This window comes from Numenius arquata, chromosome 17 (genome assembly GCF_964106895.1).
Source record: "Numenius arquata chromosome 17, bNumArq3.hap1.1, whole genome shotgun sequence".
In the NCBI taxonomy this organism is placed as follows: Eukaryota; Metazoa; Chordata; class Aves; order Charadriiformes; family Scolopacidae; genus Numenius; species Numenius arquata.
Genome location: NC_133592.1, coordinates 7,029,075 through 7,046,688, shown reverse-complemented (window position 1 = coordinate 7,046,688; position 17,614 = coordinate 7,029,075). Strand labels below are relative to the sequence as shown.

General features: G+C 48.7%; 1 protein-coding gene across 1 annotated transcript in view; it reads left to right on the top strand.

Annotated features, from left to right (window-relative positions):
• Positions 1 to 1,091: 1,091 nt before the first annotated feature.
• Positions 1,092 to 17,614, top strand: part of ACSF2 (acyl-CoA synthetase family member 2) — a 37,576-nt gene continuing 21,053 nt past the window's right edge. Inside the window, exons 1-10 of the mRNA XM_074159950.1 lie at positions 1,092 to 1,262; positions 7,261 to 7,456; positions 9,059 to 9,187; positions 10,205 to 10,258; positions 13,257 to 13,375; positions 13,602 to 13,764; positions 14,160 to 14,255; positions 15,178 to 15,326; positions 15,942 to 16,033; positions 17,146 to 17,222. Coding sequence (XP_074016051.1) covers positions 1,174 to 1,262; positions 7,261 to 7,456; positions 9,059 to 9,187; positions 10,205 to 10,258; positions 13,257 to 13,375; positions 13,602 to 13,764; positions 14,160 to 14,255; positions 15,178 to 15,326; positions 15,942 to 16,033; positions 17,146 to 17,222 — 1,164 coding nt within the window. The 5' untranslated portion in view covers positions 1,092 to 1,173. The remainder of the gene's footprint in view (positions 1,263 to 7,260; positions 7,457 to 9,058; positions 9,188 to 10,204; positions 10,259 to 13,256; positions 13,376 to 13,601; positions 13,765 to 14,159; positions 14,256 to 15,177; positions 15,327 to 15,941; positions 16,034 to 17,145; positions 17,223 to 17,614) is intronic.

The following is a 17,614-nucleotide window of genomic DNA, read 5'->3' as shown; positions in this document are numbered from 1 at the left end:
TCTGAGATTCACCATTCCGAGGTCGGTATCCATGCACTTGTTCCTCAGCGCCGTTGTGCTCGGTGTGGCACAGACACAGCATGCCCAGACACCCTGAACTCCAGCTTCCACCCAGGCAGAGCTGCAAAGGGGTGATCACCCAGCAGCTCAGTGGCTGAGCCAGAGACAGCCTGTGTCCCACCGACAGCGCTGTTTGGTTAGCGCCCGTATGGTATTTGAAAGACAAAGACCATTTTCTGGGCTCAAATTTACACCCCAGTCCTTTCACGAGGATTAATTTGCTTTTGGCCATTTGTGCGGGTGATGCCCAGGAAGGCTGTCGGTCGTTTTAAGTGGGGAAGGATGCAGGTGTCACCTCTTCTCTGTAGCGGACCAGCGCTGCTGCTGTGACTGGGTGCTCAGCAGAGCTCGGCACCCCAGGGCTCCTCGCCTGGTGCCTGCCCATGCCTCTGCCCTTCGGTGAGGGGTGTCTCAGCCCACCCAGCTCTGGAGAAGCCCTGCGGTTCCTCACTGGTCTCCCCTAGCAGGGTACGGGGCAGCCAGAGGGTGCCTAAAACTATTAGTGAGGTAGTAACTGTGATAACTTATTAAGTGGCGAAGGCTGGAAACCAATTAGTGACTCATAGGGCTCAGGCACCAAGCAACACAGATGTAGAAAAGTGGAGGCAAGTGATGTTGGTTGTCACACACCGAAGTCCATCTCAGCTGGGGTGTGGGACTCACTTGGGGTGCGTGGAAGGGCCAGGGCTGGGGCAGAAAAAGGCTGACGGGGCAGCGTGGGAAAAAAAGAGATCATGGGGGGGGGGGGGGGGGAGATACGGGATGGAGGGAGGAGATTCGGGGACGGAGGCGCAGCGTGGGGGTTTGGAGGCTGGCGGAGGATGGGGCAGGTTCCCGGGGGGGCTCTGTGACACCAGCCGTGTGCCGTTGTGGGGTTCCCCGTCCTGCCTGGCCTGACCCCCATCCCATTCCCGCGGTCCGGGCAGGGCGGGCGCTTTTTCCGCTCCCCTTCCCACCTTCTTCCCCCCGGCCGACGGAGCCCCGGGGCGGCGGGGAGCCACAGCCCCCCGAGGCGGGGCGGGAGCGGGGCCGGGGCGGGCCGGGCCGCGGAGCGCACCGCCCCTGCCTATCGAGCGCCGGGCCGGGCTCCCGGTTCCTGCCGCCGCCGCAGGGATGGCCACGGCGCGGCTAACAGAGCTGGCTCGCCGCGGGCTGCCCCTCCTGCGCCGGTCGGGAGGGCGGCGGGGAGCCCCCCCGGGCAGGTAGGGACGGGGTGCGGGGACAGGGGCTGGGGCCTGTAGGGGAGGGAGAGTGTGGGGACGAGGGGTGTGGGCTATAGGGGATGGCGGGATATAAGGGACAGGGGGCCATGCCTCTATAGGGGATGGGGGTCTGTAGCGGACAGGGGACCATGGAGAGAAGGGATGGGGAGCTACCGGGGACGGGGGGGGTGTGGGGAGAAGGGATGGGGAGCTACAGGGGACAGAGGGGTGTGGGGAGAAGGGATGGGGAGCTACAGGGGACAGAGGGAGGGGTGTGGGGAGAAGGGATGGGGAGCTATAGTGGACAGGGGGCCATGGGTGAGAGGGGGTGGGGGACTACAGGAGCTGGAAGGCTGTGGGGAGAAGGGATGGGGGGGCTACAGGGGACTGGGCACCATGGCTGAGAGGAGATGGTGGGCTGTGGGGGCAGAGGATGAGGGGGCTGTAGGGACAGGGATGGGGGCTCTAGGGGACAGAGGATATGTGTGACAGATGACAGGGGCTATAGGGCAGCTGGAGAGCCATGTTTGTCCAGCCAAGTGAGTGGCTGCTTGCAGGGAAGGCAGGTTCAGCTGGAGGTTTCACTTTCAGTGTGTGTTGCTGTCCGTTGCTTCCCCTAAAATCCCTCCAAAGTGCCACAAGACAGGCTGCATCCCCAGGGTCTGCCCCCTCCCCAGCATCGCAGGGGACCAAGGGTAGGGACGAGCCCCGTGCGGTGTGTGGAGGGATGTGAACCTGTGCCCAGGGCTGAACTGTCTCTGTGTAGCAGCTCTATCCTGATTGTAGTAATGTGAAATGCATCACACCACTTCTCCGTCCTCCCCCAGTGCTCTGATCTCTGGGCTTTCCTGGGCACTGTCCCCGTCTCCTGTGGTGCAGCAGGGTGGCGGGGGGCACTGGGGTGCCAGCGGGTCCGGGGTGCAAGTTCTTGGGAAAGATCAGCAATGGGAAAACAACTGGCTTTGAGAAAGGCTTTGAAGCATTAGCTGATATTCAGAGCCTAAGGCTCACTGGGAGGTGTGACTTCCAGGGAGCAACTCCCCGAGAGCCATGGGCAAGAGCAGCTCTTGTTTTTCCACACACAGGGTCTGGGTGTTTTGTTTCAGCCGGGCTGAGATGAGGAGTGAGGTGGCTGAAGCCCACACGTGTGGCTGGGGCTGAGATTCCCATCTCAGATTCCCTTCTGAAGAAACGGGATCAAAAGAGAAGCATGACAGAGAGTTCTCTGCAGTTTGGATTCCAGCCCGGAAGTCAAACTGAGGGGCAGGAACACAAAGTGCTTTTAGGAAAACACAGTGTATCAAAAAGAGTAAACTCTTTCTAGTAACATTATAAAAAAATTATTAAATTCTGCTCCTAGTGTTAGGCAGCATTTGTCCTTTGGGCAGGAAGAGTGCAGAGGGGCAAGGCACACAGTTGAAAATGAAACCAGAAAGCCAGCTGTAGTAGGAGTCTGAAAGCTCTGGGGACTTGTTCCGTCAAATCAAAACAAACAAAAAGTAATAAGAACCTGGTTAACTCTTTAGCCAATAGGGTTGTTTTAAAGAGTAAAGAAGAGGTAAGGATAGAGCAGAGCAGGGCTAACTTCCATCACCCGTTTACTGCCGTTGTGTTATGTAAAGGACCCAAAAGCTCTTGGTTTAGGTGGAGAAATTCCTGGTAGATGTCCATGAGCAAAGGACCTGGCTTGGGAGTCCGTGAACCTCTGCGAGTACAAACTCTGTGGTCAGGATGGTTCCCAGGCCCTGGGAGAGCAGGGCTGTTCATCCACGTGTGGAGGTGATGGCACCACAGGTCTGGTCGATGTCCTTCAGCGCTGCAAAACCAGAGCTTGCTTGTGGGCTCGTCATAGGGGACAGGAGGTTACGCTGATGCCTCTGCCTTGTGTTCGTCTCTCATCCTTTCTGATAATTTCTATAGGGACTGGTGAAGAATTAAAGGTGAAAAATTAAGCCAGTTATCTTAGATCAACAACTATAAAATGTTAGTTGGGGCTATTCAGAGATAAATATGCAGAGCTCCTAAGATTAGCTGAGAGAGTTCTTGCTTTAGTCTGATAATTTCTGCTCGCTGCCATCAGGCAGGAGTGCTCTCTGGGGCTGCCAGGACTGGGCTGCTTGCCTGCATTTCGCACAGAAGTGGGGAGGGAGATGCATTTTCCCCGGGTCTCTGATGTTTCTCTGTTCAGTTGTGCTGCTGAACTCCAGGGTTACGGAGTTTTGCAAGAGCAGCCTGCTGATGGGGCTGGCTTGTTTGGAGGCGCCGCAGGCTGTCTTGCTGTTGGAATGTGTTGCTAACAGAAGGTATGAGCTCTCTGAGAGTAGTGTTTAACAGCTTATGCTGATACCCAAGAGTAAGTGGAGCTTTATTTCCTCTCCTTCAGCTGAGGCAGGGAAATGAGAGCTGCAGTAAGATCAGACAATCAGACCATAGGTCCTGTTTTATCTCCAGCAGTACCAGGTGCTTCATAGGAAGAGGTGAAGGGTGAATTACTTGTTTTCTGTAGCCAAGATGAAAAAAAAAAAAAATAATATTATTTCTAAATCCTTTGAACCCTTTCTTTGTAGAAGTCTCTTGATAAATTCTTTCAGATCAGATACACACACTTGCTCTTGGCTACAGGCAGAAGGGAGGCCAACCCTACTTTATTTCTAGCATGATGTTACTGATAACCATTGGATCTTCTATCCACCTTGTTCTTTCCATTCCTGATCCCCAGTGCTTCCAACAGCCTGCTGTGTTTTATCCCACACCTTTCACTTCTGCCACGGTCAGGAGATAAGCGATACAAAAATGCTGAAGCACATGCAAACGTCAGACCAGAATTTAGGGAGCTTAAACTAGGTGACAGCTGTGAATTTCCTGAATGTATTTGAAGAAACAATGTGAGCAAGCACTTTGAGAGGAGTTAGTGACTCTGGGTTATGAGCATGAGATGTCTTAGGCCCTAATTTCAAAGCTGCTGATACTTTCATTTGAAGATGTGAATACTTGGCACCTTTGAGGGCAAGCTGTGCGTGTTTTCACTCCGTGAGGGGAACCAGCAGTATTTTGGAGTACAGGGCTTTATAAAGAATTTTTTTACTGGTCTTTGATGCTCTTTTATCCCCACATTTGGGGGCATGAAGGGAGCCATAGGTGTGAATACTGGAGATGGAACTGTCATTTGGCTCTGGCTTTGCAATGTCTTGTGTTTAGTGTGAACGTCTGGCTCCTGCGAGGTCAGTGAAACCTTTCGGCTCTTCAGGCCTGGAAAAAAAAGCAAGAGAATAAGATCAGAAAGCCTGGTCTGCCTAGTGCTTTGCCAAGACACGACAGTGTAAAATACCACCCTTTTAATTGGCAACGGTAGAGGGTTGTGCAAGTACCTCTTGAAGATTGATTGCAGAGAGCAGGAGACTGCTTCAGCTGGACGTTCTGGATTTTGATTGAATTTTCTAATAATTTTTCCTCCTCTCTCCGGTCTCCTTTTGTGGCGGGGTTTTTGTTTTTCAATCCTGTGATGGAGGAATATGTTGGATCAGATTTTTTTACCGATTAGTTCCTCAGGTGGTATTCCCAGATGAACCGTGCAGTCCATGAAATGCTTCTGTTTACTCGCTCCTGCTCCAGCCCACAGCTGAGCCTGCCTGGCTCCCAGTGACCCCTGAGAGAGTGCTCAGGGAAAGTGCCCTGTCCTGGTTTGCTCTTGTGCAACCAGGTCAGCGGCTGCTTTCTGGCCGCTCCAGCCCTTCCAAGGCTGCTGGAGCAGCAGGGACTCCTCTGTGCCTCAACTGGCAGAGAAACGTGGGGTCTTTAGGGACAGGCTCTGCTGAAACTGGAGATGACTGCTTTAGAGAGATGTGAGTGTGGTTGCCTCCATTAAACGTTTTTGCAAACAGTCTGCAGTTTCCTTGTTTGCCTATGCGAGCGGCTGGAGTTGCTTGTCTGAGGCTACCCTAGGGCAACGGGACAGTGGCTTCTCTGGCCACAGTTTCAAACAGTGAGTGGCCACGGCAGTGGCTGCAGTGGCTTTTACTGCTTTCCAAGGAGCATTCATCCTTCCCTTAGGTTAAGGAGAGCTTTTTCAACCTTTATTTTATATAACCCATATTTATAAAGGTTTTTCTTCTGCAGAGCTTGCTTTCATCTCCTAGTTTATCTGCGTGCCTTGCCCAGGAGCTTTCAAACAATAAGATAATTCAGTTTAGCACTTGTCCTCCCTCCTCTTCCTTGGGCAGCCTTCATGTGAGTTGCCTAAGAGCAGAGCTAGGAGGGACGTCCCATCTGAGCCAGTGGGAGTTGCACAACCCTCCAACTGCTGAAAAAAAGCAGTGGGGGAAGAGGGTCAGGCCATTTGCTCAGCTGTCAGAGCAAAACTTCCCCCAGAAGGTAAAATCCTGTTTTGTGCTTCTCTTGAGACTGAACTCCACCCTGTAGAGCAAGTAACTTCATGCTCAGTTTTGCTTCTCGTGGGCAGGAAAACAAATCTTTTGTGGTAAATAACATCGAGTCTTTGCAGAATATTGATCCCTAAATGGGGAAAAATTGAGCTTGGGCATATCTGTTTTTCCTTTTTGAGGCAGGGATCCCCCCCATTACACACTGAACCTGTAAACACAGGGCATTGCCTCTGAGCTGTGCAACCCACAAGTGTCGCTTCACCCTGTCCTTCCAGGTCATCTCCTCAGGTGGGAATGGTGGAGCTGGGAGCATTGAGGGAGGCAGGGAAGAAGTGAGGAGGGACAGAGAAACCGGGGGGCTGCCCGGGGAGGAGGGCAGTGTGGCGGGGAGGGCTTGAAGCAGGAGGAAGTTGAGAGAGAAACTGGGGCAAGAATTGCAGTGCTCAGGTGATCAGGAGCTGTGGTTTGAGGGGAGGTCACTGCTTTTCCACTGATGATCAGACCTCAGCAAAAGCTTTAATGATTTTAAAATACTTTTCCCTACCGCCCTACCCGCATCTTCTCATTGCTGCCTCTCCTAACTATGTTCCCTCTCCAGCTTGGCCTCCAACACAATATCTCTGTGCTCCTCTCAAGGACCTTGCCGTGCCATTCCTGCCCAGGTGCTGCTCTGCTGAAACACCTCCCTGTTCTCCTCCTCCCCTCCTGTCCCGTGTTTGCAGTGAGTGTAGGCTCCTACACCCGTGACCATGCTGTATTATTCCCCCTGCACTTCTCCCCTCATCTCACTGGCTGCTCCTCGGTTTATTGATGCTGTTCTCAGTACCATAAACTCTTTGCGGTCCAGCTGGCAGAGACAGTGAAGGATGTACAGCCTGCTTGCTGTTGTATACACAGAGCATTACTTTGCAAATGCCTCTCGGTTACAGGTCAACTTCTTTGAACTCTTCTAAACAGTTTTTGTTCTGCAGGGTTACACTTTCCTCTGCAGACCTTTTTGGAGACTGATAAAGTGACAGATCTCTGACTTTAATTTTAACTTCCTCTTTCTGGGTCATCTGCTCTTTCTGGCAGAGAGAAGCCAGTTGGGGAAATTTCCCTAAAAACCATATTTATTGTGTTCCTTCCAAGTTATTTGCACTTTTTAATGCTGCAGGAAGACCAAACCCAGTTGCCATCTCTCAGCAAAGTCCATCATCTGTCCAGATATCCCAAAATGTCCAAGGTAGCTTTCACCCCAGGTGAATGACTGTAGGATGCGGCTGTGCCCGGGCTGCAGGGCTGCTGCAGGCTCCTTCCTTTGTGTGGAGGGCCCAGGTTTCCAGCAGAGGGATGGAAGACTCTGCCTGTTCTTCCTGTGGGTACAGGCAGGTCCAGGTGGGTGCAGTGGGGTTACTGAGGCTGTCTTTCTGCCCAGTGCCCCCCGGCTGCTGCGAATGCTTTTGGAGGTCTTCCTCATCTTGACCCACTGAAGCGGCTGCCTGTGGTTCCCACTTGAGCAGGGATGTGCATCGGGTAGTCCTCGTACTGTCAGCAGGTTGATAATCCTTCCGGGTGGGAAGAATTGTGTTGATGGGTTATGTTAAAAGACAGACTCTTCTCCTTTTCATTTGCAGTGCCCTGCATACAGGGATGCCCTCTGCCTCCCAAAGGGTGACCAACAGCTACATCCAGGGCACCTCAGACATTCCTCTTCTTGCCAAAACCATGGGCCAGTGCCTGGATGAGACCGTGGAGCGTTTTCCTGACCGCGACGCCGTGGTCTTCTGCCGAGATGGGGTTCGGAAGACGTTTGCTCAGTTCAAAGAGGAGGTGAGTGCCTGGATCGCCCCTTGGAATAGCGGGTGGATAGCGACAGCAGCAAACCTGACGGGGAAATGGAAATGGTTTCATCACTCAGCTCAGGAGTGAGGAGTGTCCTATGCAGATCTTCACCCTGGCCCTGAGCAGAGGGTAACAGCACCGCCCCAGCACCACCAATGGGTGTGTGCTGACTCTGTCCTCCTTAGAGTCTCGAGATCAAAGGGAGAAAGCAATGTATGTGTAAAATGCTTGCTGAATATCCCAGAATGAACTTTCATGCTGAAAAAATTATCACCCCTATCTGATGTGTTATGGGCCGAGTCATGGTGTTTTTTCTCCATGGGAGCAGTTTCCAGCTCCTATATTTGTCACTCTGCTCTGAGTGTCAGAGGTCCTGAGACCATGGAGGTTTCTAGTCCTAGCACAAAGGCACCTGAGCAAAGTCAAGGGCTTGGTCTCAGTATCACATGCGAAAACAGGTGTGGGTGTATCTATGCACGTGTACGTATGCATGCATATTGCATACAAATAGATGTTCATATGTATTCTGAATGGAGGGGCAGTATTACAAGGCTAAGTACCTGGAAAGTTTCTATTAAATATATGATATGATCTTGGATAGGAAGAACTGGTTTATTTGGGGTTTTGGTTTGGTTTATTTTTTTTTTTTAAGATTTAACAGTGTTTTGGTACATCGAAATAAGATTAGCTGTATTTACCCTAATTTTAAAAAGTAGGCTGTTATTCAGAACTAAGACAGAGAATAGCTATTCCTCAAACTCATATCTCCTACAAGGTAGATTTCATAAGTTCATTTGAGAACATAACAAAGCTCTACAAACTTTTCTGAATACCTCAGAATATTTTTACATACATCTTCACACCTGAAACGTGCTTACCATCTTGCAAAATAAAGTGGTCTTGTTGATATGGTGGAACACTGGAACAGGTTGCCCAGGGAGGTGGTTGAGGCCCCTTCCCTTGAGATATTCAAGGTGAAGCTCGACGAGGCCCTGGGCAACCTGGTCTAGTTGGGGGTGTCCCTGCTGACTGCGGGAAGGTCGGACTAGATGACCTTTGGAGGTCCCTTCCGGCCTGGACCAATCTATGAATCTATGAATCTATATAGTGGCTGAATTCAAGTTAATGAGGATAGGAACCCCAGACTGGTTGAAAATCACTTGATACAGTTTCCTTTATCCGAGTCCTTCTCGAAGTAAATTATATGCCAGAACAGAGGCAGATCCAATGGTGTAGAAGGACCCAGCATATGGGTAAGGCTTAGTCTTGAGTTGATGAGGAGCTAGATGCTTAGTCTTTGGGCAAGAATTAATTTACAACTATTTTTACATCATTGCCTATTTTGGTTTCCTTCCTGCTTTGTTGTATTGTTCCACGCTTGTTATTTTTCTGCTTTCAGTCAACCTGCTAAGCAGGGACTGGTCTGTGCTCTGTGGCTCAGAAGATGCCGCTGACTGCAGCAGAGGTACTTTCTGTCCGATTTCAATTGCGAAGATGATGCTTTCCCCCAAGAAAGCAGTACCTGGAGACAGATAATCCCCCCTCTGCATCCTGTGTGTGATCCTCAGGCTTTTGTCTGGTATTTTACAGGTGGACCGGGCAGCTGCTGGGCTTCTAGCTCTTGGCCTGAGGAAGGGTGACCGGCTGGGAATGTGGGGTCCCAATAAATACGAGTGGGTTCTCATGCAGTTTGCAACTGCCCAGGCAGGAATCATCCTGGTAAGGAGTTTGCTGTGCCTGGGTTTTTAGCAGTCTGTTGGGAAAGGAAATTAAGACAAAGAAGTGATAGAAGAGTACTGGAGGGTGAAGTTTGTTGTCTCTTTTGTCCATGCTCTTGCCTGGCATGTTGGCTATAACTGAATCCAGTATTTAAACAAGGTCTGTGCAGCCCTCTGTGTCTTTGTCCTCTGCTATGTAGGAAAGCAGACTGCAGAGGAAGGAGCAGCAAGAGGTGGACTGCTGTGAACTAGCTTGTAGCAGCCGATGATAGATGGAGACATGCCTTTGCCTATAGGACCATTCTTATGTAACATACTGCTGTCCTAAAGTTACCAGTTATTTACAGCCTTGCTAAACAGGACCTGTATTTCTTCATGGTGCAAATTTTCACCTAAAAATCTAGTCCAAGTTGCATATCTCCCCAAGTCAATGTTCATTTTATAGTATGACCTGGCACATTCACAAAAACACGTTTTATTTAGACAGTGCACTGTGGTAAGGACAGCGCTGTACCTTCTGGTCTGTTTTCTTCATCATGGTTCATCCTGGTGTCTGCTAAGACACAGTAACAGGGTGGGAGAGCATGGCTCGGTGTGAACCTGATGGTGAACTCGGCTCTGGTGGACAATACTTCTGTGGAGAGTTGGGCAGGAGAAAGCTGGTTGTCTGTTAAGAAACTCTACTTGCTCTTGAGTTTTGAGTCTTCAGTGTATTGAATGTCTGCCTGGGAGACAGGAGGTCTGGTTTTGGTTCCTGAAACTCTGTTTTGACTATCTGACCTCACATAAATCTCTTTTATGATTGTTTTCTTTTGTGGAAACGCAGGATTCCACTAATTTTTGTGGAGAATGTGAAATCCCTGTAGTGGGGCACTATTAGTTCTGCATGTTGGAGAGGAGGAGAGGCTTTGAGTGTGACTTGTCCCTGGGAGAACTTTTCTGTTGAAATATGTGTTAGGGGAGAGGATTTTTAAGGCAAAGGTAACTTTAATCAACCTTCTTGTTTCTCCCTCTTAAGGTATCTGTGAATCCAGCCTACCAGGCCCTTGAGCTGGAGTTTGTCATCAGGAAGGTTTGTATGGCACTTGCTGGTAATGCTAATTGATTCGTTATGAGAGCACCTACAAGCAGACGTCTGTTAAAGGGGGTAGTGGGGACATAGTACAGATGAGCTTCTGGTTAAGCACTTGGGCCTATTGGGGAGAGCTGGCCAGAGAGCAGGGCTGGTGGTGGCCGTGTAAAGGGAACACCACCCCGCAGTGACCAAGGGGATGAATTGCAGTTCAGTGGTCACCTTTGTGGCTGCTCCCTGTGGCTGCCACCCTGTCTGTTTGATGGAGACTTCTGCATCCTTCTCATCCCTCTCCCTCTCTGCTAACAACCATGTACGGCCAATATGACACCAATAACAACCATATTGGAAAAAAAAGGCAAGACTAAATACATGACCCAGGGACTGTTCTACCCAAGTAGCTGTCAGCCAGGACAGCAGAGACTTTGTCGTAACAGAGTGTGGCTGCGATCTCTAGAGGCAACATCTGTCTTAAATCAGTTCTGACTTTCCCACACTCCAGCCTGCCCAGGCTGTCGGCTGTCCTGCCTGACTCGGTGCCATCCTGCCTGCTTCCCACTTGGGGCAGAAATCACCATCTGGGATTTTAAGCTTGAAAGTAGAAAGGCTCAGAAAGGACCATCCTACTTGGTAGCTTGATTTCTCCTGTGTCCTAGACCTTACTGGCCTTGGGTTTAACCCAGTTTAAGTCCTAGCTATTGCCAATGCTTGATGTCTTTCTTCTGTCTGATTATGGCTGCCTTGGCTACTTTCGTATACCTGTCTGGGTTTGAGTTTGCAAAGTTTTGCAGAGTTTAAACTGTTCTGGCTCCTTAGTTCCAGTAATGAGGAAGCCAGGCCACTAAACATTTGATGACTAGAAATTAATCCTAGGATGAAGCAGCTAACTTGCTCATCTGTGGTGTGTTCAGCTTTAAATCAAAGCCTGATATTAGAAGAGCTGGAACTACGTCTGGGTCTTCCCTGCACCATCCAAGTTCTGGCTTTACTTAGAAAGAAGTGGATAATTTCTAGCAGCAGAGACTTTTGTCTTGCATCAGTAGCAGTCTGAGTTCCTATTTCATTTCATCCTTCATTTAATCCTCTTACGGTGGTCTCACTGGTGACACTCCTGTTTTCATGCGTTAGGGTTGAACACAGTGCTTGTGATGAAGCTCGTCTCTTCCAGTCTGGATGTCCTCCTGCTTCTCTCACCAGGGGAAAATGTAAATGGAAGTACTTTCCTCTTTTTCTCAGTGAGACCTGACTTTTGTTTTCCTTTCCATCTCTGTGTGTCAGATTCTGCTCTGATTTTTCTCCTCCAGCATAAATCTGGAGTGTCATGTGGGTAAAAACAGCTCCATTGGGGATTGCTCCTGTCTTGCCCTCCCAGGTGTGCTAGTGTTCACAGCTTTCCCCTGTACCTTTGGCACTGGGATCTCTGCTGTCCCTCACCTCCCTAATTATTTGTTTGTGTTTGTTCATTTGCACAACAAAACCCCTGAAAACTTCAGGGCTTTGTCTGTTGGATCCTGTCAGCCTGTGCAGTCCCCTTCTTTCCCTTCTTTTGGTATATACAGAAATACACTCTGAATAACCATTCTTCTGATTCCTTCTGTATTTCCAGGGCTTTAATAAAGCAAACTGATGTCAGCGCTTACGTGACAGGCCCTCTGAAGAAGGGTCTGCTGCCGTTCAGGCTGAGACCTAGTGGGAGATGCCCAACTAGAGACTCTTACCTCATCCAGTATCCCCCTAGTGTCTGTTTTGCAAAGCTAGTTCAACCGGGATAGTAGTTTTAAGGAATAGTAAAAAGTTACAAAGACCCAAAACATCCCGGAACTGACTCAGTCCCCTGGGTTCTGGGCAGGCTGTTCCAGAAAATAGAGCAAATGTTTGTCTTCCTTTCTGACAAACCCCAGGGGGTCCTTACAAATAATTTATTGGCATAGCCTTGGTGTCCTTATTTCATGGACCTTGGGAAAATAATGAGAACAGCCGAGTAAATCATTTATGTAAATAGTTTATTTGACAAGAATGCATTTTTTGGAAGATGAAAGTAGTTTGCAAATCTGGGTCAAATTCAGCAAATCTCCTTGGCTGAAAAAGAAATAGAAATTCTTGGAGTAAATAAAGAACTTTGTTTCAGGGTTATGTAAAGGTTGAATGAAAAATGTTTTAATTTTCAAAATAGCTAACACTTTAAAAGAGGGTGGAAAAGTCTTATGAAATGGCACACCTTAAAAAAATCCCACAACGAAACCTTGGCTTGATCTGAGAAGCAGTCTGTAGGCTTTCTTGTTTTTCCAGAGTTCCTCAAACATCCTCATTTCAGATCAACTCAAATGAATTAATTTTTTTTCGTATTTTGGGACTGGGCTTTTTGTGAGCATTGTGAATCCTAATCGGAAGAATCAGTCGTTTGCCTTGTGCTCACAATGAGGAGTGTTGGTCCTGGGAGGAGAGGGAGCCTCAGGCTGCAGCTCTGCTCTTTTGCCCAGCAAAAACCAACCAGCCCATCCCAAACCGAACACTGGGGAGGAGTGAAGCCCTGTCTGCACACCTGGATCAGGTCTGGAGGTGCTGAGTGTGCAGTAACAGCATCCTGCCCTGCTCTGGCAGGGGTTTATTAGTGCGCAGTTGTAATGGCTCGGTTTGCATTTGCCCTGGGTGAATCTCCCTGCTGGAGGCATGTCCCCAGCCCCAGGACTGTGGCTGCTGCACCCTCTCTGTGCAAAGACCTATGTCATGCTCTTCAGTGAATCTTTAAACTGCTGCACACTGTGGCTCTTACTAGGAAGAGTTAAAAATCTCCAGGTTTAGTCTGGAGAGAGCTCATTGTATCATGTGCTTACAGAAACAAGCCATGGAGAAAATCCCAGTGCGGTGTTAATGGCTAACACTCGCTGTGTGGGGTCACAGGGCTGTGCACATTCCTGTGTCAGTGGGGACTGCTCTTTATCATGTCCTGAACATCAACCCAATGTGACTTCTCATGAGTTTCTGTCTCCCTTTGCAGGTTGGCTGTAAGGCACTGGTGTTTCCCACTCAATTTAAAACCCAGAAATACTATGATATTCTAAAGCAGTCATGTCCCGAGATAGAAAAGTCCAGTCCAGGGGGAATAAAGAGCAAAAGGTGAGTTAGGAACATCTGGTGCCTTTGCACTGACCTCACAGCTGTGTCCTGCCTTGTGTCCTCTCAGCTGCACAATGCAGGCTCCAGCAGAAGAAGGACCTGCACAGGGTCTCACCTGAAGAGAACCGGTTAGGCTGGCCTGGAGGTTTGCCCTGAGCAGTGTACGCCTGTCCAGGCAGTTTTCTCCTTGCTCCATTATTGCTGATGGTATTTTTCTTTCCACCAGGCTACCTGACTTATCTGTTGTCATCACGGTAGACTCCAAGCTGCCTGGCACCTTCCACATGGATGAAGTGATGCAGGCTGGGGACAGCAGCCATATGAAGCAGTTAAGAGATGTGCAGCGGACCCTCTCCTGCAATGAGCCCATCAACATTCAGTTCACTTCAGTAGGTGTTTCTGCTTGCTCCATACCTCGTGGTTGGGTTCCTCACTGGGGACACAGGGAGAGATTTATGTGATCCCCTTTCCTTTGCCTTCTGCCCTCTGAGACCAAGCCCTGGTTCCATCTTCTGCTGTAGGATGGAGGAAATGTTCTAGCATTTCCCCTTGCTGCTTCCATTCTTGCTGCTCAGCCCTTTCTCAAGGGCTGATGGAGACGAGAAAGTGTCCAACTGAAGTTGGACCTTTTTTTTTGGTTGGTTTAGGATTAAGATGCTGTTAAAGAAGAAAATGAAGTCTCACAGGTCTGAATGGAGAAGGAAGTGCAAAATCACCCCTGAGAGCACACGTAGCTCATCCTCGGAAAAGGTGGCATCATTGCATAATGCCCTGTTTTTTTCAGGGGACAACGGGAAGCCCCAAAGGAGCCACCCTCTCCCACAGGAACATTGTGAATAATGCCAATCTGATTGGTATGAGGCTGGGGATCACCAAGCAGGTGGGTCTTGGTGGGAACACAGTTTAGGGTGGTCTCCACTACCACAGAGAGACCACGGCTGTGGAGAGCATTGGTGCTTGCTCAGCAGAAGGGCAGGGTGTTTGATATTGATATCCCGCAAATGATACTGAGGGATACTCACGCATAACTTTTTTAATTTCCATGGAGTTCCATTGCTGTTTCATTTTAGTTTCATGTGAAGTTTTTTTTGGAAAAAAAAAAAAAAGAGAAGATATCTTTCTGTGAGGGGAAAACCCGTGAAATTAGTCACTTTTCATTTTGGTGAATACTCGTTTCAAATAATCGTAAGACTCTGGATGTTAGCTTTGAATTATGTTGAATGAGATTTTAATTTGTTTTACATGACTTTATGTCATGTATACAGTCTCATAACTCTTATCAGGATGGGACCTTTCTATTTGTAGTTTTTTTTAAAAATGGTTAAAGGCAAATATTTTCTTTTGAAGTTCTGAAGTAGTTATTTCTAATACAACAGCTTTGATCCAGAAAAAAGATGGGTTGTTTCAAATCAGTCTTCAGAGCCTTTGGTGTTTTTAAAAACAAAATGAAATTAATAGCATGTGCTAAGTCCTGCATATTTCATGCTTGTCATAGCACTACCACTCTTCTGGCATATCATAAAATAGCATGTGAGCAATGCTGGACCAAAAAATCCAGCAAAGAAAAGACACTGCAAAATTACAGAATGAAATTTTGGCACTAAAAAATTCCCAAATTGATTTTCACTAAAGGCAGGAAGTGTCAACATTGTGTTCCCACTGCATGGGAACACAGATGAGCGTCAGATTTCCAGCAAGTTCTCAGTGGTTCAGGGAAAATTCCTCTGTTCAGATCTTTGCTCTTCAACAGTCACAGCCTGGAAGATCTGCTCTCCTCACTGTTGTCTTTGGCTCGATCCCAGGACTATCGCCTTGGCATCCCCGCACCCCTCTATCATTGCCTGGCGTCGGTAGGAGGCTGCATGGTGATGGCTCTGCACGGGTCCTCCTGCATCTTCTCATCGCCGAGTTTTGAGGGGAAGGCCACTCTGGAGGCAGTGTCTCAAGAGAAGTGAGTGTTTGTGTCTTGCTGTAGAGGAGTTCTTTGCCTTCAGGAGATGCTTTCTTTCCTCATCTCGCCTGCCAGGCCATTGCCCAAGCCCTCCTTCCCCCGATGGGAGAGGCAGGTTTGCTGGTGCACATACTTGCCCAGGCACTTCAGGAGCCTAAATACTGCCTCTTCAACTGCACTTGGGAGTTTTTCACCCTTTGGTCTCCCCAGAATAAGGGATCAGATCCCTGTAGGGCTTTGGATGGAAAGTGCGGTGGTGCCTTTGCTTGCTATGTGTTTTTACACTTAACCACCCGCCCTCCTTCTCCAAGTCCAGCTTTAAAGCTGACAAGGTTGCATTTCCAGCTTGTTCTTCACGTGTAGCTTGTAAAACAAAAGAGCTATCACTGTGTGTACAGAATACACACACACATATATATTTATATTTATTTTGTATATGTGCATGGATGAAGAGCACGTTTGCTGTACCTGCCTACGTGCTGCTGCTCCATGGCCCCAGGCACGATCGGATGGGATGGGACAGGACGGGACAGGAGAGAACAGGATGGGGTGCTGAGCTGGGGCTGCCTCTGGCTCCAGCTCTGCAGCTTTTCCTTTTCTGTCCCCTTCCTGAAGATGTTCCTTTCTACACGGCACGCCAACCATGTTTATAGACATGCTCTCCCAGCCAGACTTTGACTCCTATGACCTGTCAAGCCTCCGAGGAGGTAAGTCTGACAGCTCAAATAGAAAAATTCTGAGAAACTGGATATTACTGGTTCCCTGCTGGGAGGCTGTATTAAGCTTTGCAAGCAAATCGCTCTTCTGGAGGGAAGAGTTTTGTTGTACGAGCCTTGTGTTTCACTGTTAATTTGATGCTAAATTTCTTTTCCTCAGGCTTTCCTTCAAGAATTACGCATTTTTAAAATTTCTTTCATCTCGAAGCAGATTGGGGAAGGACCTTTCATTGTTATCTGCTAGCCGGGGGAGCCTGGAAGCCTGGTTTTGCTTGACTCTGGTCTCACCAGCCACCACCGTGTGGCAGCAGATACTTTGCGTGGTTTAGGCTGGTGCAGTCCCTAAAGCAGAGCTGCAATGTCTCAGACCTAAAGTTTCCTGCCTGGTTTTGAAGTCATTCATCTAAACACTGGAGAGGGTGTGATAACATGTGCTGAAGCTTTCTCTCTTGTTGCAGACAGCCTCGGAAATAGCTGAGCCCAAACGGGGAGACCACTAGCCCTTTTGAGGCAATAACAGCACAGAGAGCAGACTGTGCGGGAGCATAATGAAACGTTTAAGCAGATTACCTAATCATCTCTGCTATGTGAAAAATGATCCTGTCCCATCTTGTTCCCCAGCAAAGCCTATATATTAGCCTGCTTTTTTGCTCTGTCATCCTAGGATGGGACAGGTGAAAATGTGATCTGTCCTCTCCCAAAAGGGGTGATCTGTGCAAGGCAGCAGGAAAGGTTTTTGGTTTTATGGTGGTGATGATCGATGGGAGTGTTTGTCCTGCTAAAAATCTGTGCCTCTTTCTGCTCTGAATCTTTCCTCTTGGGGAACTGCAGCTTGGACTGCATTTCTGTTATAGAGTTTATTTTCCTAACGAGTGAACTCTGCCAACCCTTAATTCATTCAGGCAAACTGGCCTTACTGCAGCCTTTGCTTCTAGAATAACTAGGACTTATATCCATAAAAATAGAAAGTATTTTGACAGGAACCGGTGTATCCCAAAGGTCTTGCCAGCGTTTAAATCTGGGAGTGCAGAACCTTCTGAGGAACTGTTCCTGGGAAAAAATAAATGGTTTCCAAGACAGTCATCTTTTTCTCTTTCTTCCAGGAGTCATTGCAGGTTCTCCTGTTCCACCTGAGATCATGAAGTTAGTTATGACCAAGATGCACATGCCGGAGATTGTGGTGAGTCATGTTTGCTGTCACTAGAGCTTCAAGCGGTGTTTGTGGTGGTGAGTTCCTGAGTTTGGGTATCTCTGCACCGCAGCGGTGCCGGAGCTGCTGGGATCAGGTATGATGGGACCACGGGTATGAGGCCAGGCTGAGGAGGGAAGGTGTAGAGGGGCTGGGAGGAAGAAGGGGGATTCTGCCTGGTTGCTGGTGGGGTGTCTGAGGAGGAAGCTTTGTAAGAAGAGAAGGTGTTGCATTCGGTGTCATAAACTGAATTTCTGCTGGCACATTTCAAAGCTTTTCTAAACCCTTCTGTTGTACATGCTGCAAGGATGAATGATTATGGAAGAGGCGTTGCTGGTTTGTATCAGTGTGGGTGGATGCACGTGATCATCTTGCTGCGGAGC